The sequence below is a fragment of the Anguilla rostrata genome, chromosome 15 (assembly GCF_018555375.3).
Source record: "Anguilla rostrata isolate EN2019 chromosome 15, ASM1855537v3, whole genome shotgun sequence".
In the NCBI taxonomy this organism is placed as follows: domain Eukaryota; kingdom Metazoa; phylum Chordata; class Actinopteri; order Anguilliformes; family Anguillidae; genus Anguilla; species Anguilla rostrata.
This window is the reverse complement of record NC_057947.1, coordinates 8,012,529-8,034,328: the sequence shown is the minus strand read 5'-3', so window position 1 is coordinate 8,034,328 and position 21,800 is coordinate 8,012,529. Positions and strand designations below refer to the sequence as shown.

The 21,800-nt window shown below is 39.1% G+C and overlaps 1 protein-coding gene and 1 long non-coding RNA gene across 4 annotated transcripts in view; one reads left to right on the top strand and one right to left on the bottom strand.

Annotated features, from left to right (window-relative positions):
- Window positions 1-21,800, bottom strand: part of LOC135240474 (uncharacterized) — a 149,259-nt gene that overhangs the window by 7,526 nt on the left and 119,933 nt on the right. For both annotated transcript variants that reach the window (XR_010325705.1, XR_010325704.1), the window contains one exon: window positions 3,149-3,264. This is a non-coding gene — a long non-coding RNA (uncharacterized LOC135240474). The remainder of the gene's footprint in view (window positions 1-3,148; window positions 3,265-21,800) is intronic.
- On the top strand, window positions 11,550-17,761 carry LOC135241042 (nuclear receptor subfamily 4 group A member 2). Of its 2 annotated transcripts, none has more exons than XM_064311149.1 (8): window positions 11,550-11,708; window positions 12,557-12,663; window positions 13,229-13,916; window positions 14,567-14,696; window positions 14,948-15,111; window positions 15,640-15,842; window positions 15,998-16,176; window positions 16,304-17,761. In XM_064311149.1, exons 3-8 carry the CDS (start codon window positions 13,242-13,244, stop codon window positions 16,558-16,560), a joined length of 1,608 nt encoding a protein of 535 aa, XP_064167219.1. In that variant the 5' UTR covers window positions 11,550-11,708; window positions 12,557-12,663; window positions 13,229-13,241; the 3' UTR covers window positions 16,561-17,761. The 2 variants fall into 2 exon arrangements, with proteins under 2 accessions (XP_064167219.1, XP_064167218.1); XM_064311148.1 differs by having other exon boundaries at window positions 13,051-13,916.

The following is a 21,800-nucleotide window of genomic DNA, read 5'->3' as shown; positions in this document are numbered from 1 at the left end:
GAATATTGCCAGGGATATATACAATGTACTGAGAGACAAGAGATATTTTAATGAGCCGAAATGTGACTCTTCGATAAAGCGCCTTTGCAAGCTGCAACAGTGTCCACCGTTTTTGTGTACCATTCCAGATCAGCAGATGATTAACTTCTAAGCCTTCACTTTACAGGAAAACCTGGACCTATGCCAGTCTGCACAGTACATGTATACATTATTATTATTAATAATAATAATAATAATAATAATAATAATAATAATAATAATAATAATACCCTTTCATTTTCACTGGATACTTTTATGATGCTTAAAGACTGAAACTGGCAAACCATGTATGGTCATAAACCCAAACTGCCCCTTTTTTAGAGAGAGAAAACTCATAGGGTTGCATAGGATTCAAACTGTATTTAAATGCGCAGGTACAGTGCTTTTACCATTAAGCCTCATTATGCCAAGAGCATTGTCATTTTGATTCCAGGGATAATTTCTTCATGCTTTTTCTTTTTCCTTTTTTTTGGGGGGTGTGGGTGGGGGTGGGGGGGGTCACTGCAAATACACATGCAGATTTTCGTACTGTTGCAAATGTACGATGAACTTTGACATTTTTGCAACTCATTTCCTGTACATTTCCGCTTGCTGCTATTCATTTTTGCAACAGCCACCCACTCCCCCGTCCCTCCTATTGCCTCCTGTACATTACCAGCTCTCGTTTTACACTAAGAATATCTAGATGCAAAAAAAGAAATTTTTTTGCCCCTTCAAAACCTACAAGATAATCATTAAAGAAATAATAGTTCAAGTCAAGGTTACTGCATAGCATATAACAGCATGCATAAATGATTATTCTAAAAGGCTGTGATGTGCTCTCTATATATAAAATCATTGTGTACTCTGTATTCTGAATTCTGTACTAAGATCACAATCCAGCGAGGAAGAATGATAATGGAGCGCCTCTTTCGCCATGCTTGGAATATAGTACTGGATTCACAATAATTACAATTGCAGTGACACTTTCAATGAATGGTCCTTCATTAAAGCCATACTTATTCATAAGCACTACATAGACATAAATTCTTATGTCAATTATGTCAGTTATGCTGTAATTGAAATACACAATTAAGGATGTTTAGTAAGTGCTTATGACAGCTATGTACTACTTACAAAGTAATTAAATAGCTCTTTTGAGGGACGATACATTGAAAGTTTTACCAAAATAGCGAACTGAAAAAGGATAAACGTAAGGAAAACCTTTGAACCACGAGATTCACTCAGCCTGAGAGTCATATTCACTCTCCTTGTGATCTCAGTGGGATTACATTGACTCGTGTGCACTGCTTTGTGGAAGTAACATAATTTCACTTCTAGACAGTCATTCAAGTCAGAACAAGACATCAGAAGAAAGAAGGCCTTTTTTACTTGGCATAAAATTTTCAATTTGCTTTTCCAGCGATAAATTACTGGTCAGAGCCAAAATGGCAAACTAGTTGTCTGAATTATATTTTTTGGAAAGAATGCATGCACAAATATCCAAATAAATAAATATGAATTCAATAAAATGGAAAATGCTGGGGTACATGCAACCACAGACAATATTAACAACCTTCATTTTAATAGAAATTGGCAGTTTAGTCGTGGCTTATATAATTATAGCATTCCTCCAAGACTGAAATTGCCTACCTACCTCTTGCAATGTGTAGTTTTCCTATAATTTACTTTTCATTTCCTTGCGCGCCTTCAAAAAAGGGCCCTCCTCTCCTATGGTGCTGCTGAGTGTGCAGTTCCTGTATGTTTCCTGCAATCACACTAATTGGTTCCCTCTACATCTCACCTTTAAGACCCAGGTATGTTCATGCCGATAAGAAAATAAGACAAAAAAGGAAAACATGGCCCTAAAATAATGAGTTTCCCCAAGAACTTTGAAATGGAACAGAAAATTATGACATTTTGGTTTGAACCTATATGACTCTTCTTAACGCTACACAGGCAAAAAGAAGACCCGTACACTTTATTCATCCCATTACTTGGATTTAATTGTCAGTGTATAAATATTATACTGTGTATATGCACATATATCAAGATAATGCATCGGATGAAATGTATACTTTGTCTATGCCGTGAATGCCTATAAGAACCTGTTGTCACATTTTATTGTGTTCACATTTTATTTCATGTGCACATTGTATAGTTTGTTGCATATTAGGTTAATGCTAAATAGAGATGTGTTTACGGGCACATTAGGAACTTCAAGCTAACAAAAATAAAGAAAGTTGTTGGATGATAAGTAATAAACATTATTGAGATTACATTAGATTTATTGCTATTGACTACATAGAATAATCGAAAAGTGCCGGCTAGCCTCTGGAGGTACAAGCTGGGGGTGTGATGAAAATAAAAACTGACAAAGATTGCACTAAATGTAAACAGAGCCAGACATGAACCCAGCAATAGCACTGGCATTTGCACATTCTCAAGCTTCTTATTACACAATATACATATTGTCAATATTATTATACAAAAAATACAAAAAAAAAAGCTTAAAGTATAAAACACGTTCCATGTTCACATCCTGACGACGTCTATTTTTGACACCGAACGAGCCGTCCCTACATAGCTCGCTTCAAACTCACAGTTTCGCCCTTCCTTCGAGAGCCAGCGGCTTCCGAGTTCTCAGCAATCGACGCACATCGGTGACATTCTTCACGACGCCATCACGCAGAAGAGCCTCGGCACTGTACAAATGAGAGATGCACCTCGCACCATATCTCTCACATTGGGGCGCCTAGCATGCTACTGGAAGGCGACAGTGGACCAGCAACTGAAGGATCTCTGACTCGATCCAACACTGTTTCTATCCAGGAAGAGGCCCAATGCGAGGCCCCACTGGCGGCTGCTGGTCGCAGTCAGCTAACGACGCGACCGAAGGCTCAACTCCGAGGCCCTCACATGTACATTTCATCATTTTCTAACACGGACAGTCTTTTCCATTCAATCGCTGAGAATTGTTGGGAAGCGCTCAGAGTCATAAGCGCTCTATCCACGCCAAAGCTTTTCTTTGAATGACAAATAGACGCGGAGGAGAAATAAAGCAATATGGCCAGACAGATCAGGAATTCCCCTGATAAATGTCAGTAGCACAGAAAAATGAAGCACTTACCTGTTGAGAATCAGATTTCCTGATGACTTAGTGCAGACATCTGACTCCTCAGTAAATAAACTTGGCACCGTGACTGCGGCTCCCAGATGAGAAATTGTTTCGCTCTCTTTCGAAACCTGCGAGGGGGGAAACCAGGGCACGCGATCAACAATAGCAGGATATTTGAGACCTCATGGACCCAAATCTTTAGGATAAATGAATTATCACATGACTCATTTCTCCTTTTCTTCTAATAATATGCATGCATTGGAAAAAATTTCAAGGCATAGATGTTCTGGTGAGCTACTTTCACGTATGCTGTCTTCAAGAAAATAATGATTCTGTATGAAGAATGACACTCATCAATGCAAAGCAGTTCAAAAATACTTTGTATTTTTTGGTGTTTCTTTTTTTTTTTTAATGAGATGTTTGAAATAATACCTGTTGTTAAAATATACAAAAAAAAAACAAAAACACAACTTCACAAGAATAAAGTTAATTCCCCGATGAGGATGAGGAGGAAGCCTTTCAGGAAACCTAATGTGAGAAAGATGAGGGGAAAAAAAACGTCATAATGGATTTTTTAAATGATGCTTTTGGGAAAATAACATTGCATGAGTGCCTATCAAAACAAACAGCCGTTCTCAAAGTTTCGCGGGGCAGTGAAATGGACGTCTCCGGGCAGGATTACATCCAGGAAAGGGGTTTCCCCCAGCTCATTGGCATCTACACAAACCAGTTGTACACCAACCACCCGTGCAAACAAACCAGTCCATTTCATCCGTTTCATTATCATATGACTTCGGGGGAAAGTGTACTTTAATAAATGGGCGCGCCTATCATGAGGCATACGTCTTCATGCACTTCGTGATGGATTAAGTAAAGCAAAATCATGCATTTTCCGCAGAGAAACTGTCAGACACCACCACGCAATAGAAGGCCACAAATCACATGCTAATTTATATGAGCTCCATTACAAAAGAATCTTTTCTATATTCATCAAAATGTACACCACATTCATATGCGTTCACACAACAGACACATTTACATAGTTGCACACCATTGTAATATCTAAGGTTAGGCCGACACAAAGATGATTAAACATTTCTGCCAACTAAAATAAATATATACACACAGAAATGAATGCGTATGGCAACACCACACAAGTTTCACCACAAATTCATTTACAAAAATGTCAATAGTTCATAATATTATTTAAGATTTATATAAGATTTTAAGTCTAGACTGAATAGGTATAAAATAAGTGAATGGGAGTCTTTCCTGAGCACATCTAGCTCAAAGATTCACAATTGGTAAGATACCCAGCACATAAACACCTTACTGGAACAGGAAGTTATTCTCACCCAAAACACCATTCTATCTCACAGAGTGGCCATAGGCACCGTTTCTGTCTGTGTTCGTGGGGCATCGTGTGCGTTACCCGTTAGGTCTCAGGACTGTGGGCTTGAACACTTCTATTCAGCAGCAGACGGTCTGCTGTTGTTATTGTAAGTGAATTACACTTCATAATGCACAGTGCGCTGAATGTACTTGTTTGGGTTGATGCTCTGCTCATGCAACTACGCGAGCTGTAACACTGGTAAACAACGGGAAAACACCGACTTCAGGCACTCGAATGTTTTACAAAAATCGAGTCAGATACGGAGGAGAAGCCGCGCTGAATTAGAGGAAGTCGTGTATAATCCGTATTGACTTTCATTTAATTTGTATTCAGCATTCAATTTGAATGATTACAACTATCTCCTTCATTCCATTTGACTTGCAAATCACCGAGTGAACCCAGCCATTCGCAATTTAGGCTTTAACCGCAAACAATATGCGATAATTAGTGTCTATTTCCAACAATGTGCATGTTTAAACGCCACAGACAATTAGGATAAAGGGTGTCCAGAAATCAGGTAAAGTGTCCTGAATTTCATGCAAATGACGAACACAATCTGCTGTGAAACTTTTCACCTAGAATATTGCCGGGTCCTTGTCAGACTAGAGATAAACAGACACATTTCTCTAATTAGTATTTCAATTTTGATGAGGATTTCAGTTTTTCAGCGTATTCAGTAGTTTGGTTGTTCAAGTGCATATGTGATTAAGGATCTCTATTGTTTCAGATCCTATAGTTTAAAAATAGACTTATCCACCTAGGTTTTGTGATGCAGAATAAAGAAACAGCAATGTTCAGTGGTGGTGTTACATACAGGAATATCTGTTTTTACAATATAAAATAGATAAGCGGACCAAGAAATCCAATATGTTTCTTAGAACTCCTTTGGAATCTGCATTGTGAATACCACAAATGGAGGAGAGCTCCTAGCCTATCCCAACATGCACTGGGGAAAAGGGCAGGAATACACTCTGGACAGGTTGCCAATCCATCACTGGGCACACAAACCATTCACTCATACACTCGTACCTAGGGGCAATTTAGACTCTCCAATTAGCCTACCTGCATGTTTGTGGACTGTGAGATGAAACAGGAGTACCAGGAGGAAACCCATGTGGACACAGGGAAAACTCCACACAGGAAGGCCCCAGCCTGCGATTCGAACACAGAGTCGATCCCAAAGTTGAAGGCATGAAGGAGAACCAGGAGCCTGTTCTAGAACCATGGGCCCTGCAGAAAGAGTCCAAATGGTACCCATTTTATATTGAATCACTAACTATAGGTTACCAATGGCTTACCAAGCTTTTAAACTAGAGAGCTGTAAAGCATAATGATAACTTACAGCCAAGCTCTTACTATTATAGCTGATTGTGACTGCAGTTGAAAAGATTACAAATTCTCTGTCAAAGTAATTATTCTCTTAATCAAACATGCATTTGTTGTGATTACGTGACTGATCGATTCATGTTTATGCAAACTGTATCCTAGATCAAAGAAGATTGGCTGCTTTGATTGAAATCCAGACCTTTGTCAGATCTGGAGTCAAATCTAACTTGTTTGTGCAGTTTGAAACGTCACGTTTCACAGATTTCACATTTTCACCAGCTTCATCGGGACACGTCAGACAACCGAGCATTTACTAAAACTCGAAAAACAAACAGGCGCGGGCCTCCCAATTCACAAGCGACGCGGTTAGCAATTTATCGCCCCTATCTCCGGGCCAGCTGTGGGCTCGGCCGCGGCGCGGCGACCGACCGAAACTCACGGCCGACGGATGCGAAAGCGCCTGTCGTCCGAGGCCTCTGTCTCGATTTTTACTTCCTCATTGTGAGCCGCTGAACGGGCGTCTCAATCACACCCGCGGAGGCGCGGTCCAGCCGCAGACAAGCCCTTCAATTCCGCACACCTATTTAATAACGTGTTATATAAAGGTGTATTAAAGTGATGAAGCGCTCGCCGGCTCCAAGGAGCAGGCATTAAAGCATATTAAGTAGACATTTCGGGCTTGTGAAGCAGGGGATCTAGGAACGGAGCTGCGTTCGGGAGGCGGTGTCTGGAGGGGGCAGGTTTAAGCCAGTACAAATTAAAAGAAGGTGTGTCATCAGATTGATCTCCGTGTGTCTGTATATGTCTGTGTGTAGGTATGTTTGTGTGCGTGTATGTACAAGGACCTCCTACATTATTCACACCCTTGATAAAGTTGAGCAAAGAAGGCTGTATAAAATCTAAAAGTAAGCTGTATCGCACGCTCAAAAACTCTCTACATTAATGTGCTACTTTTTAAGTTTTAAATTTCAGTTTCAGGAACTATATTGCAGCCTTTTGGCTTCTTGTTTCACTGAAGTACAAAACTGAGATAATGCACTTGCAAAATCCATGTGTCATCTATCACCATAAGAAAAGGCAAAGAAGAATCAGGACAAAGCGTTCTTGACCTGTTCAAGTTAAGAGATGGTTACAAACAAATAAAAGCTAAAGCTAACACTTTGCACTATTAGGGGAATAATGAAGGAGTTTAAAATGACTAGAACAGCACTAAACCTGCCTGGAAGAGGCTGAGAGTGACTTTTGCCCCCATTCCCAGTGAGGAGGGATGGTTTGGGAGGCAAAGAATAATCAAAGGGCCACAATTCATCTAGAAAACATCCTTGCATTTTAGAGACGCAAAGTCTGCAGACCCACCATCCGTCACCACCACCATCACCATGCCACTAGGCTTTTTGGAAGGGTTGCCAGATAAGGGTTGCCTCTACTGAGGGTTGTCAGCAAAAATAAGCATATGGAGGGCACTGTTTTTAAGCATCTGCATAATTTCTTCCACCTCAAAATCACACTGTATATGATTATTTTATGGAAGTGTACACTCTGCTTTCAACATATCTACAGCATTACAGTATGTGTGAACTAGAAACATTAACAGAAAGACTTGTTTTTATCAGCAATAAAGCAGTAGGTAGTTTTTGTATATTCAGCAACACAAAATATTGACTGTTGAGGCTGAGCATGCAAAGGTGTGGCCGAATTATGTAGTAATACTGTAATGGCATATTTAACACCTCATCTTGAATTATACAGCTCATGGTAAACTGAATTAACTGTGAGACTCTTTTGACAATGCAAAATTTCCTACAGAAATTTCTCTAGTCCTTTATTGCGTGACTATGACGTGAAGAATCATCCTTTTACACAAGCATAGCGTCATGTTGGTCATAAGTCCTGCCTTGGTCAAATCACGGAGCTGTATAAGCATTTAAGTTCTTAATATTTTGTGTTTACAGTACAGTCATATATTGTCCATAATGTTTAGGACAAATGAAAGTGGTCATGTTAATTCTTCATTCTTTGCATGCAATGACTGCTTAAAGTCTGTGACTCATAGACGTCCTCAGGTACTGAGTATCTTCTCTGGTGATGCTATGACAAGCCTGTACTGCAGCCATCTTCAGCTCCTGCTTGTTTTGGGGGCTAGTTGCCTTTAGTTTTCTCGTCAGCATATGAGATGCATGTTCAATTTGATTCAGATTGAGTGACTGACTTGGCCGATCAAGAATTTTCCAGTTTTTGGCTTTAGAAAACTTCTTTGTTGCTTTAGCAGGATGTTTGAGATAATTGCCTTGCTTGCTCAAGAGCTTCTTTACACTTCAGAATTCATTCTGCTGCTGCGATTAGTGACTTTGGTCTTATCATCACTTTGATACAGTTAAATGTTGGTCTCATCTGTCCATAAGACATATTTTCCAGATACTCTGCAGGCTCTTTGATGTATTTCTTGGCAAACTGTAACCTGGCCGTCCTGTTTTTGAAGCTAACTACAGGTTAGCTTCTTGCAGCACAGCGTCTGTAGTTCTGTTTGCGAAGTCTTCTGCGAACAGTAGCCACTGACACATCCATGCCTCCTGAAGAGTGTTTCTGATCTGTCAGACAGGTGTTTGGGGGTTTTTCTTTATTATGGTGAGAATTTTCTAGTCATCATCTGTAAAGGTCTTCCTTGGCCTACCCTGGCCTACCAGGCCCTTTGCGATTACTGAGCTTACTAGTGCTTTCTTTCTTCTTAATGATGTTCCAAACAATTGATTTAGGTACGCCTAAGGTCTGGCCTATGTCTCTGACTGTTTTGTTTTTTATTTCTCAGCCTCATAATGGCTTCCCTGATTTTCACCGGCACAGCTCTGTTCCTCATGTGCACAAACAGCAATAAAACTGCTGTAATTTCTACATGATCTAACCAAAGTGTATAGAAATATCCTTAATTAAAAGGTGAGAATGCACACTTTAGCCACATGCGACATGTTTGACTACAAATCTAAAATTGTGGGGTACAGAGCCAAACAAAAAAAAAAAAGTATTTGTCCCAAACATTATGGAGCTCACTGTATATTTCCTAATACAATTCCAATGTAGTGGTCAAAAACCATGCAGTTTTCTCCTTTTATGAAATATCTACTTGCAATGTCTTATGTTTTCTGTCAATACGTGTTACGGATTATACTTTATTGAAGACAATCTTCCAGCTGATTTAATGTCTGATTTGGTTGAAGTAAATTTTCTGGCTTTTCAACATGTCATTCTCTGGAAATAACTTCCTTATAATTTGATTACCTTCACAATGGCAATCGCTCTGGCAATTAAAATATGCATACAAATAAGGCGCTTAATAGCACGCGTGTGAAATGGGAAATTAAAGTGCACAATTTCACATCATATTGTTAACAGAAGTTAGTGAGTGATTACATAAGATTCTGATATAATGAATAACTGCCTAAAATGGCACATTCAACAGCAAGTAATTGAACTAGCTACGTTTAGGCAGTCTGACAACACAATAGGGAGTTTTAAACAACGCGCCACAAAGAATTATCTTTTAATTATCTTTTGAACAAACTAAATCATAACTAAACAGTCCTTTTTATTCCACCGTAACAACTTCATTGCTCTATTTCATGTTTGTTTTCGAAAAATGGACCCTTAGGATTGTTGAAAACATAACTGATTTGCATATCCACAATAGCAATGTACATGGCCCACGGTGTCCAAGATTATTTACATGCACCTCAGACGCCCTGAAAAATAATGCTGACATTATGCATTTATTGGACACATGTGACTCGACTCACAGGACAGTCCCTTGACCTCAGTTAAAATCTTAAAACAGAAATGATAATATTATTAAAATATTATTTTGTGCCGGGCTCCATGTGTAGGATCTCAACAGTGGCGCAAATGTCCATGCTTCTGAAATGTAGAAGACTTACTCCTCTTACAGAAATATACAAACTTTCCAGGGGTCCCTAAATTTTGGCACTGATAGATTAAGTGCTGAATGCTGCATAATGATCATTTTGGGCTAAGGAAAAAAAAAAACTTACAGAACATTTGGACACTGCAGGCCTACGCTTGCTTTCCCCACTCTGAAATACATGAGAGAAGAGGGCATAAATGGTTTCCTTATCAAGCTACTGAAACCCCTCCAGTGACAATAGTCAGCTAAACCCTTTCACACCTCAGCTTGCCGTACTGTATGTCAACAGCTTTGTCAGCTAAACATTGTGATCACTCTCAAAATAAGTAACTCTGTCCCCTTTTGTTCTTCATCCTTATCTCTGTCTGGGCCATATGTTAACAACCCTGGTGAGTTATCCATGAAAATGTTGCAATTAAATAAAACTTTTGAATAGACGTACTCGCCAATCTGTCAAAAGCAACGTAACCCACCCCACACACGTAACCCACCCCACACACACGCACACACACACACACACACACACACACTACAAAGTATCTGCAAGCCCTTTTGCTGTGCTACACATTGACAGCAAGCTGAGATAGGTTCAATGTGATGACTAAGACCAAGCCCCCTGGAAGCACACCTACGCACAGCCGTGCACACATGGACAAAAACACACACCCACGCACGCACACACGCACGCACACCAAGAACTGATCGTGATCTGTACTACAATCAAGTTTGGGACCGCCTATTAAAACTAGAGTAAAAGGCGATTGTTTTTCTTTTTTTGTCCCATGGCCGATAAGAAATTCATTTATACATTAGTAAATAAGGTGTGTAATAATAACAGGTCACCCACGAAGAAAATAAAAGGCTGGACAGCTATTTTTGGCAGAGATTGTTTGTTGCGTCAAAGCCGGCGCCCCCTGCGTCACGCACCATTCTACAGACTCCTATCGCTTTTTCCCTGTCGTTCCACAAAATTGGAACGCCCACGAGAACCAACGTTGCTCAGCGATTAACGAGCCACTGTGTCTGCCTGCCCTCTCAGCACGAGCAGCTGAGAAAATCATGGTAGTCACGTAAAACAGTGCACACATACACTCTCGAGGGTGATGGTATAAATAGCTTGGATTTGTGAAAACAATAAGTTGTAATCAGTCTTAGTCCCGATCACTTTCTAACTAACTTTGAACAAATAGCCCTTGCATATTTTATGGTGTGCGCGCGCGCGTGCGTGTGCGCGTATGAGTGCGTGCATATATATATATATATATATATATATATATATAAGGAGTGAGAGAGAGAAATGCTACACATTGTATATAATATTACACATAAGACGTGAGGTGATATGAAAGTAAGTAATGGTGAGTTGAAAATGAGAGGCCATAAATCACATAAGAATATGCAATCTTGAGTTACCTCAAGCGTTCGTCCATACGTCTCCGACAGACCTCATGGCATTACACACATGCAGATTGACAGAATGAGAAATAAGGGCTAGTTCTGGTATTTAAGGCACAATATACCGAAACTTACATGCACTTTTATATTATGTCATCGACCTATTTACACTAGAATTTTGATCTGGGAGAGGTGAAGTGTACTCCAATATTAAAATGCTTCGCAGCTGGACATGGCCAGCGATGCGGTGAAGCTCGGTTCCCCGGTGAAAGGGATTGGTGTTTGTCATTGACGATGCAGATGACGTTAAAATTTCAGACACGTGGGCTGTGGTATTCTGAGCTCACATAAACAAAGGCACATTGGAAGCAAAGGCCAGTCGGCGCTCTCGCGGCGTACAGTGCTGAACGAAAGCCGCTCTTTCTCCGTTCTTCACTATTGAACCTTGGCTTATGGTCTCGGACATTTTCTTGACTTAAACACAGTAATACTACATACGTCTTCTCTGGATGGATAGACAACGGCATAACCGGTGACAATATAAGGTACTGGTGTTATTTTTTTACGCTGCGATATTGGTTTCATTCTATATGCCGACTACTCAGAATTGCCCACAATTGCGTCCGGGTGTTGAGTATGATAATCGGCATATGCTATGCTTTTTTTCTCCCATTATTTTATTTCTTGGTGTAGAGACACACTTTGAATCGCATGACTTGTATTGACGGAGGGCACAATCGCTTTGGTTGCGTGTATTTTTGTACTGGTCTTATATAGGCTACATATGCTGTTATAATGTTATGTACGGTAACATTATTCAAGAGAATCTAGAATACTGCTGTGCTAATGTAAAGTATTACCTTTGCGAAATGTCAAAGTAAGCTGATTGTTTTCAACGACATGACGTCCGTTAACGTGCTGACCACCAGTGCTGCGTCAGACAGTTTAAATTTCTGTTTTTGGGAACTTTATGTAATTGTTAAGAAAGGATTCCAAAATTAGATTTATTTAATTGTATTATGAATGTTTTATTTTATTTTATTTTATGTTTGTCATGGGGTTATTTCTGACTTTGTAAACGTGGAATTATATCAAAAGCTTTTTTAAACTTTATTCATAATTCTATTAATTAATAAGTATATTAATTTGTATGAGTAATGTAACGGGGACTAATCATTATATAAATGACCATATTTGTCAGGTAGCAAATATTTAAATAAAACGTAAATTTTGAACACTTTTGAATTTGTTTTGAAGCATACAATTTTGTTCCACATTAGCTAACTTTATATTTTGTTCTATACAATAAAAATATCAATTTGTATGCTATTCTCTGGAAGAAAAAATAATAATTTAAAAAACTAAAAATATTTGTTTCTTATGCATTTTCTAGAGGGAGATTTCAGAAGAAAGCTGTTATCGTGTAGTAAGATCTTCTAACAACACCCGAAACATTGTCAATTTCAAGTGTCACCGAGAAACACCGCCACTCTACTGAAGGTATGAAAATGACATTTTTATTTTGTGCGATCATATTCAACCAAACTTGTCACCAAAAGAAATTACATTGTTCTGAAGACGACACACGTGAAGGAGTGAGAAATTCCAAAAAGCAACATTTTGCCCTGTCAACGGTGTACGTTTCTGTATTGAATTGGTTTCATTCCTACATATGCTACTTTTATCATTGTGAATTTGAAATGTTACGTTCGCACAATTCTTTTTAGAACTATATTCGATATTCGAAAATCTTCGATATTCGAAAATGGTAACAAATCGTAAAGTGTCCTAAGTTGCAGTTATATTTGATGGCACGTGCGTTTGACTTGCGGGAGGATCACTTTATACATTGTATACATGTGAGAATTCTGCCACTTTCGTTTTCAGCCATGCCCTGCGTTCAGGCTCAGTATGGGTCATCACCACAAGGAGCCAGCCCTGCTTCTCAGAGTTACAGCTACCACACCGCTGGAGAGTATAGCTGTGACTTCCTAACGCCAGAGTTTGTTAAGTTTAGTATGGACTTGACCAACACTGAGATCACAGCCACGACTTCTCTCCCCAGTTTCAGCACGTTCATGGACAACTACAACACCAGTTACGACGTTAAGCCTCCCTGTCTATACCAAATGCCCCATTCTGGAGAGCAGTCCTCCATCAAGGTAGAGGACATCCAGATGCACAGCTACCACCAGCAGCATCTGCCACATCAGTCTGAAGAGATGTTATCCCACTCCGGTTCAATGTACTACAAGCCCTCCTCTCCACACACTCCGACAACGCCAAACTTCCAGGTTCAGCCTAATCACATGTGGGACGATCCTGGTTCCCTTCACAGTTTCCATCAGAACTATGTGGCGACCACTCACATGATTGATCAACGCAAGAATCCCGTGTCCAGGCTTTCGTTGTTCTCCTTCAAGCAGTCGCCTCCTGGTACGCCTGTCTCGAGCTGTCAGATGAGGTTCGACGGTCCTCTTCACGTATCCATGAACCCCGACACCCCAGGATCTCATCGCTCTTTGGAGAGCCAAAGCTTCGCTGTACCCAGCGCGATCAGGAAACAGGCAGGCTTAGGCTTCCCCCATTCCCTTCAGCTCAGCCATGGTCATCAGTTGATGGACAGCCAGGTTTCATCGCCTCCCTCAAGAGGATCTCCGTCCAGCGAGGGTCTGTGCGCCGTTTGCGGGGACAACGCAGCTTGCCAGCATTATGGAGTGCGCACGTGTGAAGGCTGCAAAGGATTTTTTAAGGTAGGATCCTGGTTGTAATAAACTATGCGGCTAATCAAATACGATTGATTGTAATGATCTGAAAAGGAAAATGGAATTGTAAAAACTAGACAACTGGGACAGAAATTAAATGGGAAGGCGTACGCGTAAACCAAGACCTCTTTAAATTCTGCCGAACTTTAAGTCATTATGCGGGGCTGTTTCCGCTTAGAGAGTGCCTCAATTGCACTTCGAGGATGTGTGGGCACGTGTGTGCATTTAAACGCGGCCCTTCTCCACAAAATTAAATCGGTTTGGAAGGAGAACCGTGTCTGGGCTAACCAAGTGGGTCAGAATTCCCAGCGGCAAAATTAAGTGGCCTCTTTATTTTATCATCTTGATTGAATAATCGTATCACTTCGAATTGAGAGGGTCTCGGAGGGGCGTAAAATATGAATGCACACGGATTTGTGTTTACTGAACGTCTGCTCCTCCTGCTCCTTGCATATAAACGTAGCTATAAACTCGAGGGCTGGCTGTCGTGTTAACACCATCAATCTTCTATCAATGTCCTGCAAAACCGCTGCTGTGTGTGATCACTGTCTGACCGCAGAATTCTAATGCAGTACAATACTAGTTTTTAAGTCATATGTTATATTTTGTAAGTATTCTCATTTTTGTGTCGTTTACAGCGCACTGTTCAGAAAAATGCTAAATACGTGTGTTTAGCAAACAAAAACTGTCCTGTTGATAAACGCCGCAGAAATCGATGCCAGTACTGCCGTTTCCAAAAGTGCCTTGTTGTCGGGATGGTAAAAGAAGGTAAGATGCAATTTTTCTATTGGCTATATAATTCGCAGATTAATTTTGGTTTAGTTTACAAGGATATTTCACTGCGGAAATGTTAAAATTGTTGTTGTGCGTTCTTTTTCATGGTGTAAAAATGCATTTTAAGACGGCACATTTACGTGACAATAATCGTATTGTTTTGCTGTTGTGACCAAATATTTCAGAAACTTGTCGATGGTAATGCAGCTAATTTAATGCTGTCCTTTTCTGCAATGTTGTTTCAGTCGTTCGGACCGCCAGTCTGAAAGGAAGAAGAGGCCGTCTGCCCTCCAAACCGAAGAGCCCACAAGAACCCCCACCACCGTCGCCGCCCGTCAGTCTCATAAGTGCTCTGGTGAGGGCCCATGTGGACTCAAACCCTTCCATGTCAGGCCTGGACTACGCCAGAGTAAGTCTGATTAGCGTTAAACTTTTATTATTATTATTATTATTATTATTATTATTATTATTATTATTATTATCATTGAAACTTGAACAAAGATGTTTGATTTACGCATAACTGTTCCAAGAACAGCAATGCAACATTCATTCTCTATGCCCAGATAAACCAACAGACGAGATGCGTACAGTAATTCATTAAAGCAGAATAAAACATTGCCTATGCGCATTCAAAAGGACTTTGCAACGTGTGTCTGTCATTAGTCAGATTGTGTTAACTCGGAATTCCTTTACAACTGGTGGTGGACGTTAGGCCGCGTTTTACATTTGACTCGACTTTGTTCTGCAGTAGGCATTTGGCGTGTTTAATCTAACATATCTTACTTGAATAAATTGCTTTGAAACACAACCCAATAATGGCTAGAGAGGGGTTTAATTGTTGTAAAAACCTGACTCCCCTGCTAGAAATGGTCTTCGCAATTTCACGGGTTATATATTTTAGAGGACCCCATTAAGCACTTTTTAAATTAAATTCCAGTTTCAGGCTAACCCTGACTACCAAATGACTGGAGACGACACTCATCACATCCAGCAATTCTACGATCTTCTGACGGGCTCCATGGAGATTATCCGAGGCTGGGCGGAGAAGATCCCGGGTTTTGCCGATCTTCCCAAGCAGGATCAAGATCTCCTCTTTGAGTCTGCTTTCTTGGAACTTTTTGTTCTGCGCTTGGCGTACAGGTACGCAATTATCAAATTACTTCGAGTACAATAAAGATCAACCCCCTTCAAGCTCCAGTGCTCTAGGTTTTATTAGCTCTCCAATAATTAGGCGCCTCTTAAACCCCCATTTATTACTCTCATGGTAATTAATGGCACTTTGTTATTAATTGCAGGTCCAACCCAGTGGAAGGCAAACTCATTTTTTGCAATGGGGTGGTCTTGCACAGGCTCCAGTGCGTCCGCGGGTTCGGAGAATGGATCGACTCAATAGTGGAATTTTCTTCCAACCTTCAGAGCATGAATATAGACATATCAGCCTTCTCGTGCATAGCTGCCCTCGCCATGGTAACAGGTGCGAGAAATTGTATCAACCTTTTTTTCGTTTGCCTTCTTTCTTTCTTGTAGCCGATTTGCCTGTCATTGGGTTGAATTTAAACAACGTGTTGCTAACTATAGTCTCATTAATGTTCTCATTACAGAGAGACATGGACTAAAGGAACCTAAGAGGGTAGAAGACCTTCAAAACAAGATTGTAAATTGTCTGAAAGATCAAGTGACGTTTAATGGCGGAGGCTTGAATCGTCCAAACTACTTATCAAAACTTTTGGGAAAGCTCCCAGAACTTCGTACCTTGTGTACGCAAGGTCTGCAGCGTATATTCTACTTAAAACTCGAAGACTTGGTACCTCCACCAGCAATAATCGACAAACTGTTCCTAGACACACTACCTTTTTAAAAAAGTTGACAGAGACCTTTCCGTGCGACCTCAAATAACTTCTGACTCTGCCTGCATCCACCGGGGACGGGACTCTTTTTGGGTCAGCGCAGTTCTGCTCCTGAAACATTTCAAGCGCTGTCTTTCTAGTTGTCCTTTAGATTCTGGTCAAGGATGCGAAACATTAAAAGAAGAAAGGGAGGGGGAGAGAGAAAGAGAGCAAATAAGGAAACACTATATGTTATTTATGTTTTTTAATTGTTTATTGAAATATTTTGAGAAAATTAACGACCTCTTTTCGAGGGAGAAACTGTTCGCCAATGCTTTACTTAACTTTTTGGTGGGACTGTTCTTGGAAAGAGTCAAAAGAAAAAAAATACGCAATTGCGCCAATTACTGTCAACTAAATTATCTGCTGTATGGAAAACATCCTATAATGTAATATACTCGATTTATATACATACATATATATATGCGTATATAATACATTTATGTGATGCGTCCGATGCGCCAGTTCATAAGAGTGTGTATAAAGCTCGTGAATGGCAAAGTTCCGTTTTGCTTTTATATTATGTGCTTAACTGTTTCTGTCAAGATTACAGAAGGATGGGGTTATTTCAAAACGCATGTTGTAGGCTATCTATAGGCAATTGCTGTCGAGGTGATGTCTATATTATACATTATATTCCGGACACTATGTAGTCTGATAGATTTTTCTAAAAAATAAGAATTCGTAGTATTGGGATAACTTTTAATTAAGGCACATGTGGACAACAAAATATCTCATCTGTATAGGTAAAAAGGGACCCATAGTGTTTGTAAAGCTGTCATACATTCCTTGTTTGTATGTGCTGTAGGTATTGTTGCTGTTGAATATAAAGTATATTTTTGTTGCTACATTTGCATGCTACAGGTTAAATAATTTCCAGAGCATCATGATTCACGGATAACGTTCCAGCACTATGACTTTATTTTATGTCTTAAAGAGGACTGGGCATCTATATAATTATCATTTAATTTCTGAGTGTTTTTTTTTCTTTTTTCTTCGAATTACCAATACGTCCTAAGTGTATATTTCTGATAGATGTGTGCGGTACATAACGCCTCCCACTGCCTTTTATATGATGTAACTGAGTATTGCAATGCATTCCGTGCCGATACCGAAAAAAATCTCTCTTTGAGAAAGAAATATTTAATGTTTACAAATAAACCTGTTAAATTATTTTGCTTGTTTTATCATTTCTGATTTCAGAATTCCTTTGGGCGAAAGCCAGACAGACTTACACGCTTCACCTAAGCCAATAAACACGTTAACGTAATTATTTTTATGACTTTTTATTACACATGCAATTTTAGATACCGTACATTAATATTTTTATTTTTATTACTATTATTCTTTGCCAATTTAAGGGTGTACAGTTGAAGGAGTGTGCAATTTCCGGTGCTGCACCTCATTCCGTTTTGTGAGTCTATTATCGAGGTGTTGTGCAAAGTAGGCCTAAATAGAATAACGGCAAACGTGTAATCGCAAATGCAACAGCTCGCCAAGCTGATCGAAATAGGATTTGACGTTGCATATATGTAAAGTGGAAGTGGGAATGGCAGAGCAGATTTTTATAATTTGCTAGTGTTTTTTGTTCATGATTTAAATATTTTACATTCGTATTCATTTTTTTGTTCTTGGACTGGTAAACACGCTTTTCTGGTACAAAACAAACACATATATGGCATCCATTTTACTTTGTAATAGTGGATATTTTAAAAAAATATCATTGTAAACCGAGTAAATGCATAAATAAAGGCCCTTTTGATAATGGCTCACGTCATCATTCTGTTTTAATGGCAGAAGGAATAACAGGAACTGAACATTTAAGCAGACCACAGTTGGCTATTTTGCGCCAAGTTTTTACTGGCCCTGTTTTAACCTGAATTTTATGAAGTGACTAAACTGTTTCCTTTTCTTTAAATAATCAATTATAGACTACTGTTTGAGGATGTTTTAGATTACTGCAACGGTGAAGGGAAATACCTACAAAGGTTCTTTTCGTCCCAATTAGTAAGAAAGGTCTACGCTATGTGATTAGTTAGACAAGATACATGAAAGACGTACTGTTCACACTCTGTGCTGGAAAAATGTATTTACAGTTATAGGCTATATGTTTAAAGTTTCGCTTCAACCAACATCCAAAGGGAACATTCAAAGTGCACGTTACAAGTCGTAAATTGTAAATTAATTGCGATGGAGAAAAAAAACCGCAAAGTATGACATATATGTTGGCAGGTGCATTGCCAAACTACAAACATATGCACCTTTTTATTACATTTTTTAAATTTAATTATGATGCACTTCTTATTTTTGTCCAATCGTTATAGTCGATGTTAATTAAAAGCCATTAAGCAAAAGAAATACAGTTATAGAGAGATTGTTAGTAAAACGTCCAGTGTTCAGCTCAATTCGTAACAGATATATCTTGGTCTTACTCTGGAATGTGGGACCAAATGTTATCTGTTAAGAGTTGAATTAACACTGTTAGAGTTGAATTAACACTGGACATTTTACTGCGTAAAAATATGTTTCCCTTACCCGGGAATGATTTGATATGATTTGGTTCATACTTCCTACACTATTCATCCTATACTGGACTAAATTGATTCTGCGTTTTATATTAGCATATGCCCATGACGAATTATAATATACCCGCATAATGCCGCAGAGTACTAAGACCAAGCAATTCTTTGATGTTTTTTTTTTCTTTTCATTAAATTTCTGCGTCATCACTATAAAAAGAGTGACTGTGAATGAATGAATGAGCGAAATACGACTATAAAAATTAGGTTCAACCGATGTTCATTGCACTTTTGCTGTCAAACCTCAGCAATCATGTTTGTTTTGGTATATTGCCCTATCCTTATATTCTTTACGTTACGTGGCATGGCTCAAGATAGGCTATTTAACTTCACCTTGCTCTTCAGGTCTGTTCACATCGACGATACTTAAAAGTAGGCTTCTGTTAAAGATCTACTTGACCTCTGTGTTTTTCAATTATTTGTCCCAGTCGACCCATTTGATAGGTATGCAAGAACTTGCAGGCTCAAATCCCTGATACAAACAGTTTTAACCCTCGATTTTCCATTTTCCCACTGAGAAAGAAATAATTGTACTAAGGCAGCGAACCAGAATTCAATTTTAGATTCCACGATTTGGACGTCTTCACCTGTTAATCACACAGTGATGATGTCATATTTGTGTTCCAAGTTTTTTTTATGACAGGATGATTTTTTCCCACTTTCATTTTAGGCAAAAATGTACAGTTTATGGCGCCAGTGAATTTATATTTCCCAATTTCTAAATGTACAAAATCAGACATAATAATAATAATAATAATAATAATAATAATAAACTTTGGTTTTACGTTCTGAATTAATATGTACCATACAGCCGTAGTTTCGATTCCTAAAACATTTTCAACGTGTTGTCCGCATTTTAAAAAACGGCCGAGAAATGATAAATGATAAAATTATAGCAATATCCACACAAAATACAAAACTAAGGCAATATAAAAATACGTTACGGCTAACCAGTTCATGATCACATTTTTTCTTCAACAGGGAAATATGACTGCTCTCACGAAGTTTTACTTTGATTATTTAAAGATTAGAATTATAACCTATCACACAATGCAAATTTGAAAGTTTGACGGTGTGTTATTAAGGTGCATCTACATTTGTTTTTAAGTGGCAAAAACGACGAATATACAAATTTCCTTCCACACGATTTAAGAATGTATACTCATGTGATAGCATGCGATTAAAAAAAGATGTGAACGCATTTATGGTGAGAATTATGAAACTGTCGCCTATTACCTGAACGATTAAGGCGTCCAACTTAAAAAGTTCTATATACCCTTATCGCAAGCAAACAATGAGTATGCTGTTTAAATTTTTATCATTTGACTAGGCAATAGCAATTTCAGTGAGGTAAACCTTACGCGTTTTTATACCGTTGGTTTTGAAAATGATAGAAAAGTTAATGGACATCACTTCCTTTTCTAGTTTATATATTTGCCGTGTTTTGTGGATCTTCGGTTGATTTTTGCCGACAATAAAACGCATAATTCTGAGCGAAAAATTACGCCGGTAGGCCTACTCTAAGGCCATCCGCAAGACAATACTAGTTGGATAGTATTACTAGTTAATACTAGTTAATCAATGTGTATGCAATAAATGTATAAAGAAACGTCCACCATCTAAAGATAATACAAATAAAACGGCAAAAAATCGTAATGTATTCAGATAACTATTAACATGTGATACTAAAAAAAACTTCAGATTGACGGTATTCATTTGTCAGGTAACGGAAGGTATAACAGCTTTCCTTAAAGACTACAAACAACGAAGAAGACAAATGTAGAAAGGAAAACATCGTTTTAAAGACTACGTTTTTGCACATGCTGTTTAATTCTCTCTCTCTCTCTCTCTCTCATTCTCTCACTCTCTTTCTCTCTCTCTCACTCTCTCAAGCATGTATGCCAACATTAATCAATGTGGGTCAATGACTGCAGAGAAAGCTCAGATTAGGAGATGCAAATAACTATTATATATGTTCCCAAAGTTTTATGAACAATCTGCAACCATATCTATTTGATGCTTGAGAAGTACAAGCCAGGTTATTGCTGTTTTTTTTTTCTTTCTTTTTTTAATTTTCCCTCATACCTTTCTTCAATATGCATTTCATTTCTCCCTCTGGTCTTTGACCTGCTATCGGCTCTGAGACTGTAGGTGTGTCACTACCTCTCCCCACTGTATTCCCACTGCAGAAAGGATGTGCGTGTGTGTGTGTGTGTGTGTGTGTGTGTGGGGTGGGGATAGTAATCCTTATAGCCTTTATGTTATTGTGTGATCTAATACATTTTTTATGATCATATCACATCATTAAGCGTTTCATGGTCACTGGAAGTCACTGAAATAAAATATTGGGCATGAAAAATAGGACACTTTCTTAAAGGTGTCACTAAAAGTTTAGAACAAAGGCTGCCCCCCCCCCCGACATCCCGCCCCCTCACATTAACCAACCCCTGCAGTCTATCTGAGCAGCCCCTTCACACAGTGCCCCTATGAATGGGTGCACCTTGGTGATGAGACTTTACTGGGCTAGTTTATAGAAGCAGCGCTGAACGGCACGAGAATTCTACCGCCCATTACAACAAGCAAGTTCGGGTGCGCCGTAGCTGGCGGCTCCTGTAGTTCATGATTTCATAATG

What these genes read in the sequence shown, in the direction of transcription:
- LOC135241042 (XM_064311148.1), top strand. Translation starts at nt 13,053, where the DNA reads ATGCCCTGCGTTCAGGCTCAGTATGGGTCATCACCACAAGGAGCCAGC. An exon ending in GCTGCAAAGGATTTTTTAAG is followed by an intron (nt 13,917 to 14,566) that starts GTAGGATCCTGG and finishes TGTCGTTTACAG; the next exon opens with CGCACTGTTCAGAAAAATGC. An exon ending in GTTCTGCGCTTGGCGTACAG is followed by an intron (nt 15,843 to 15,997) that starts GTACGCAATTAT and finishes TATTAATTGCAG; the next exon opens with GTCCAACCCAGTGGAAGGCA.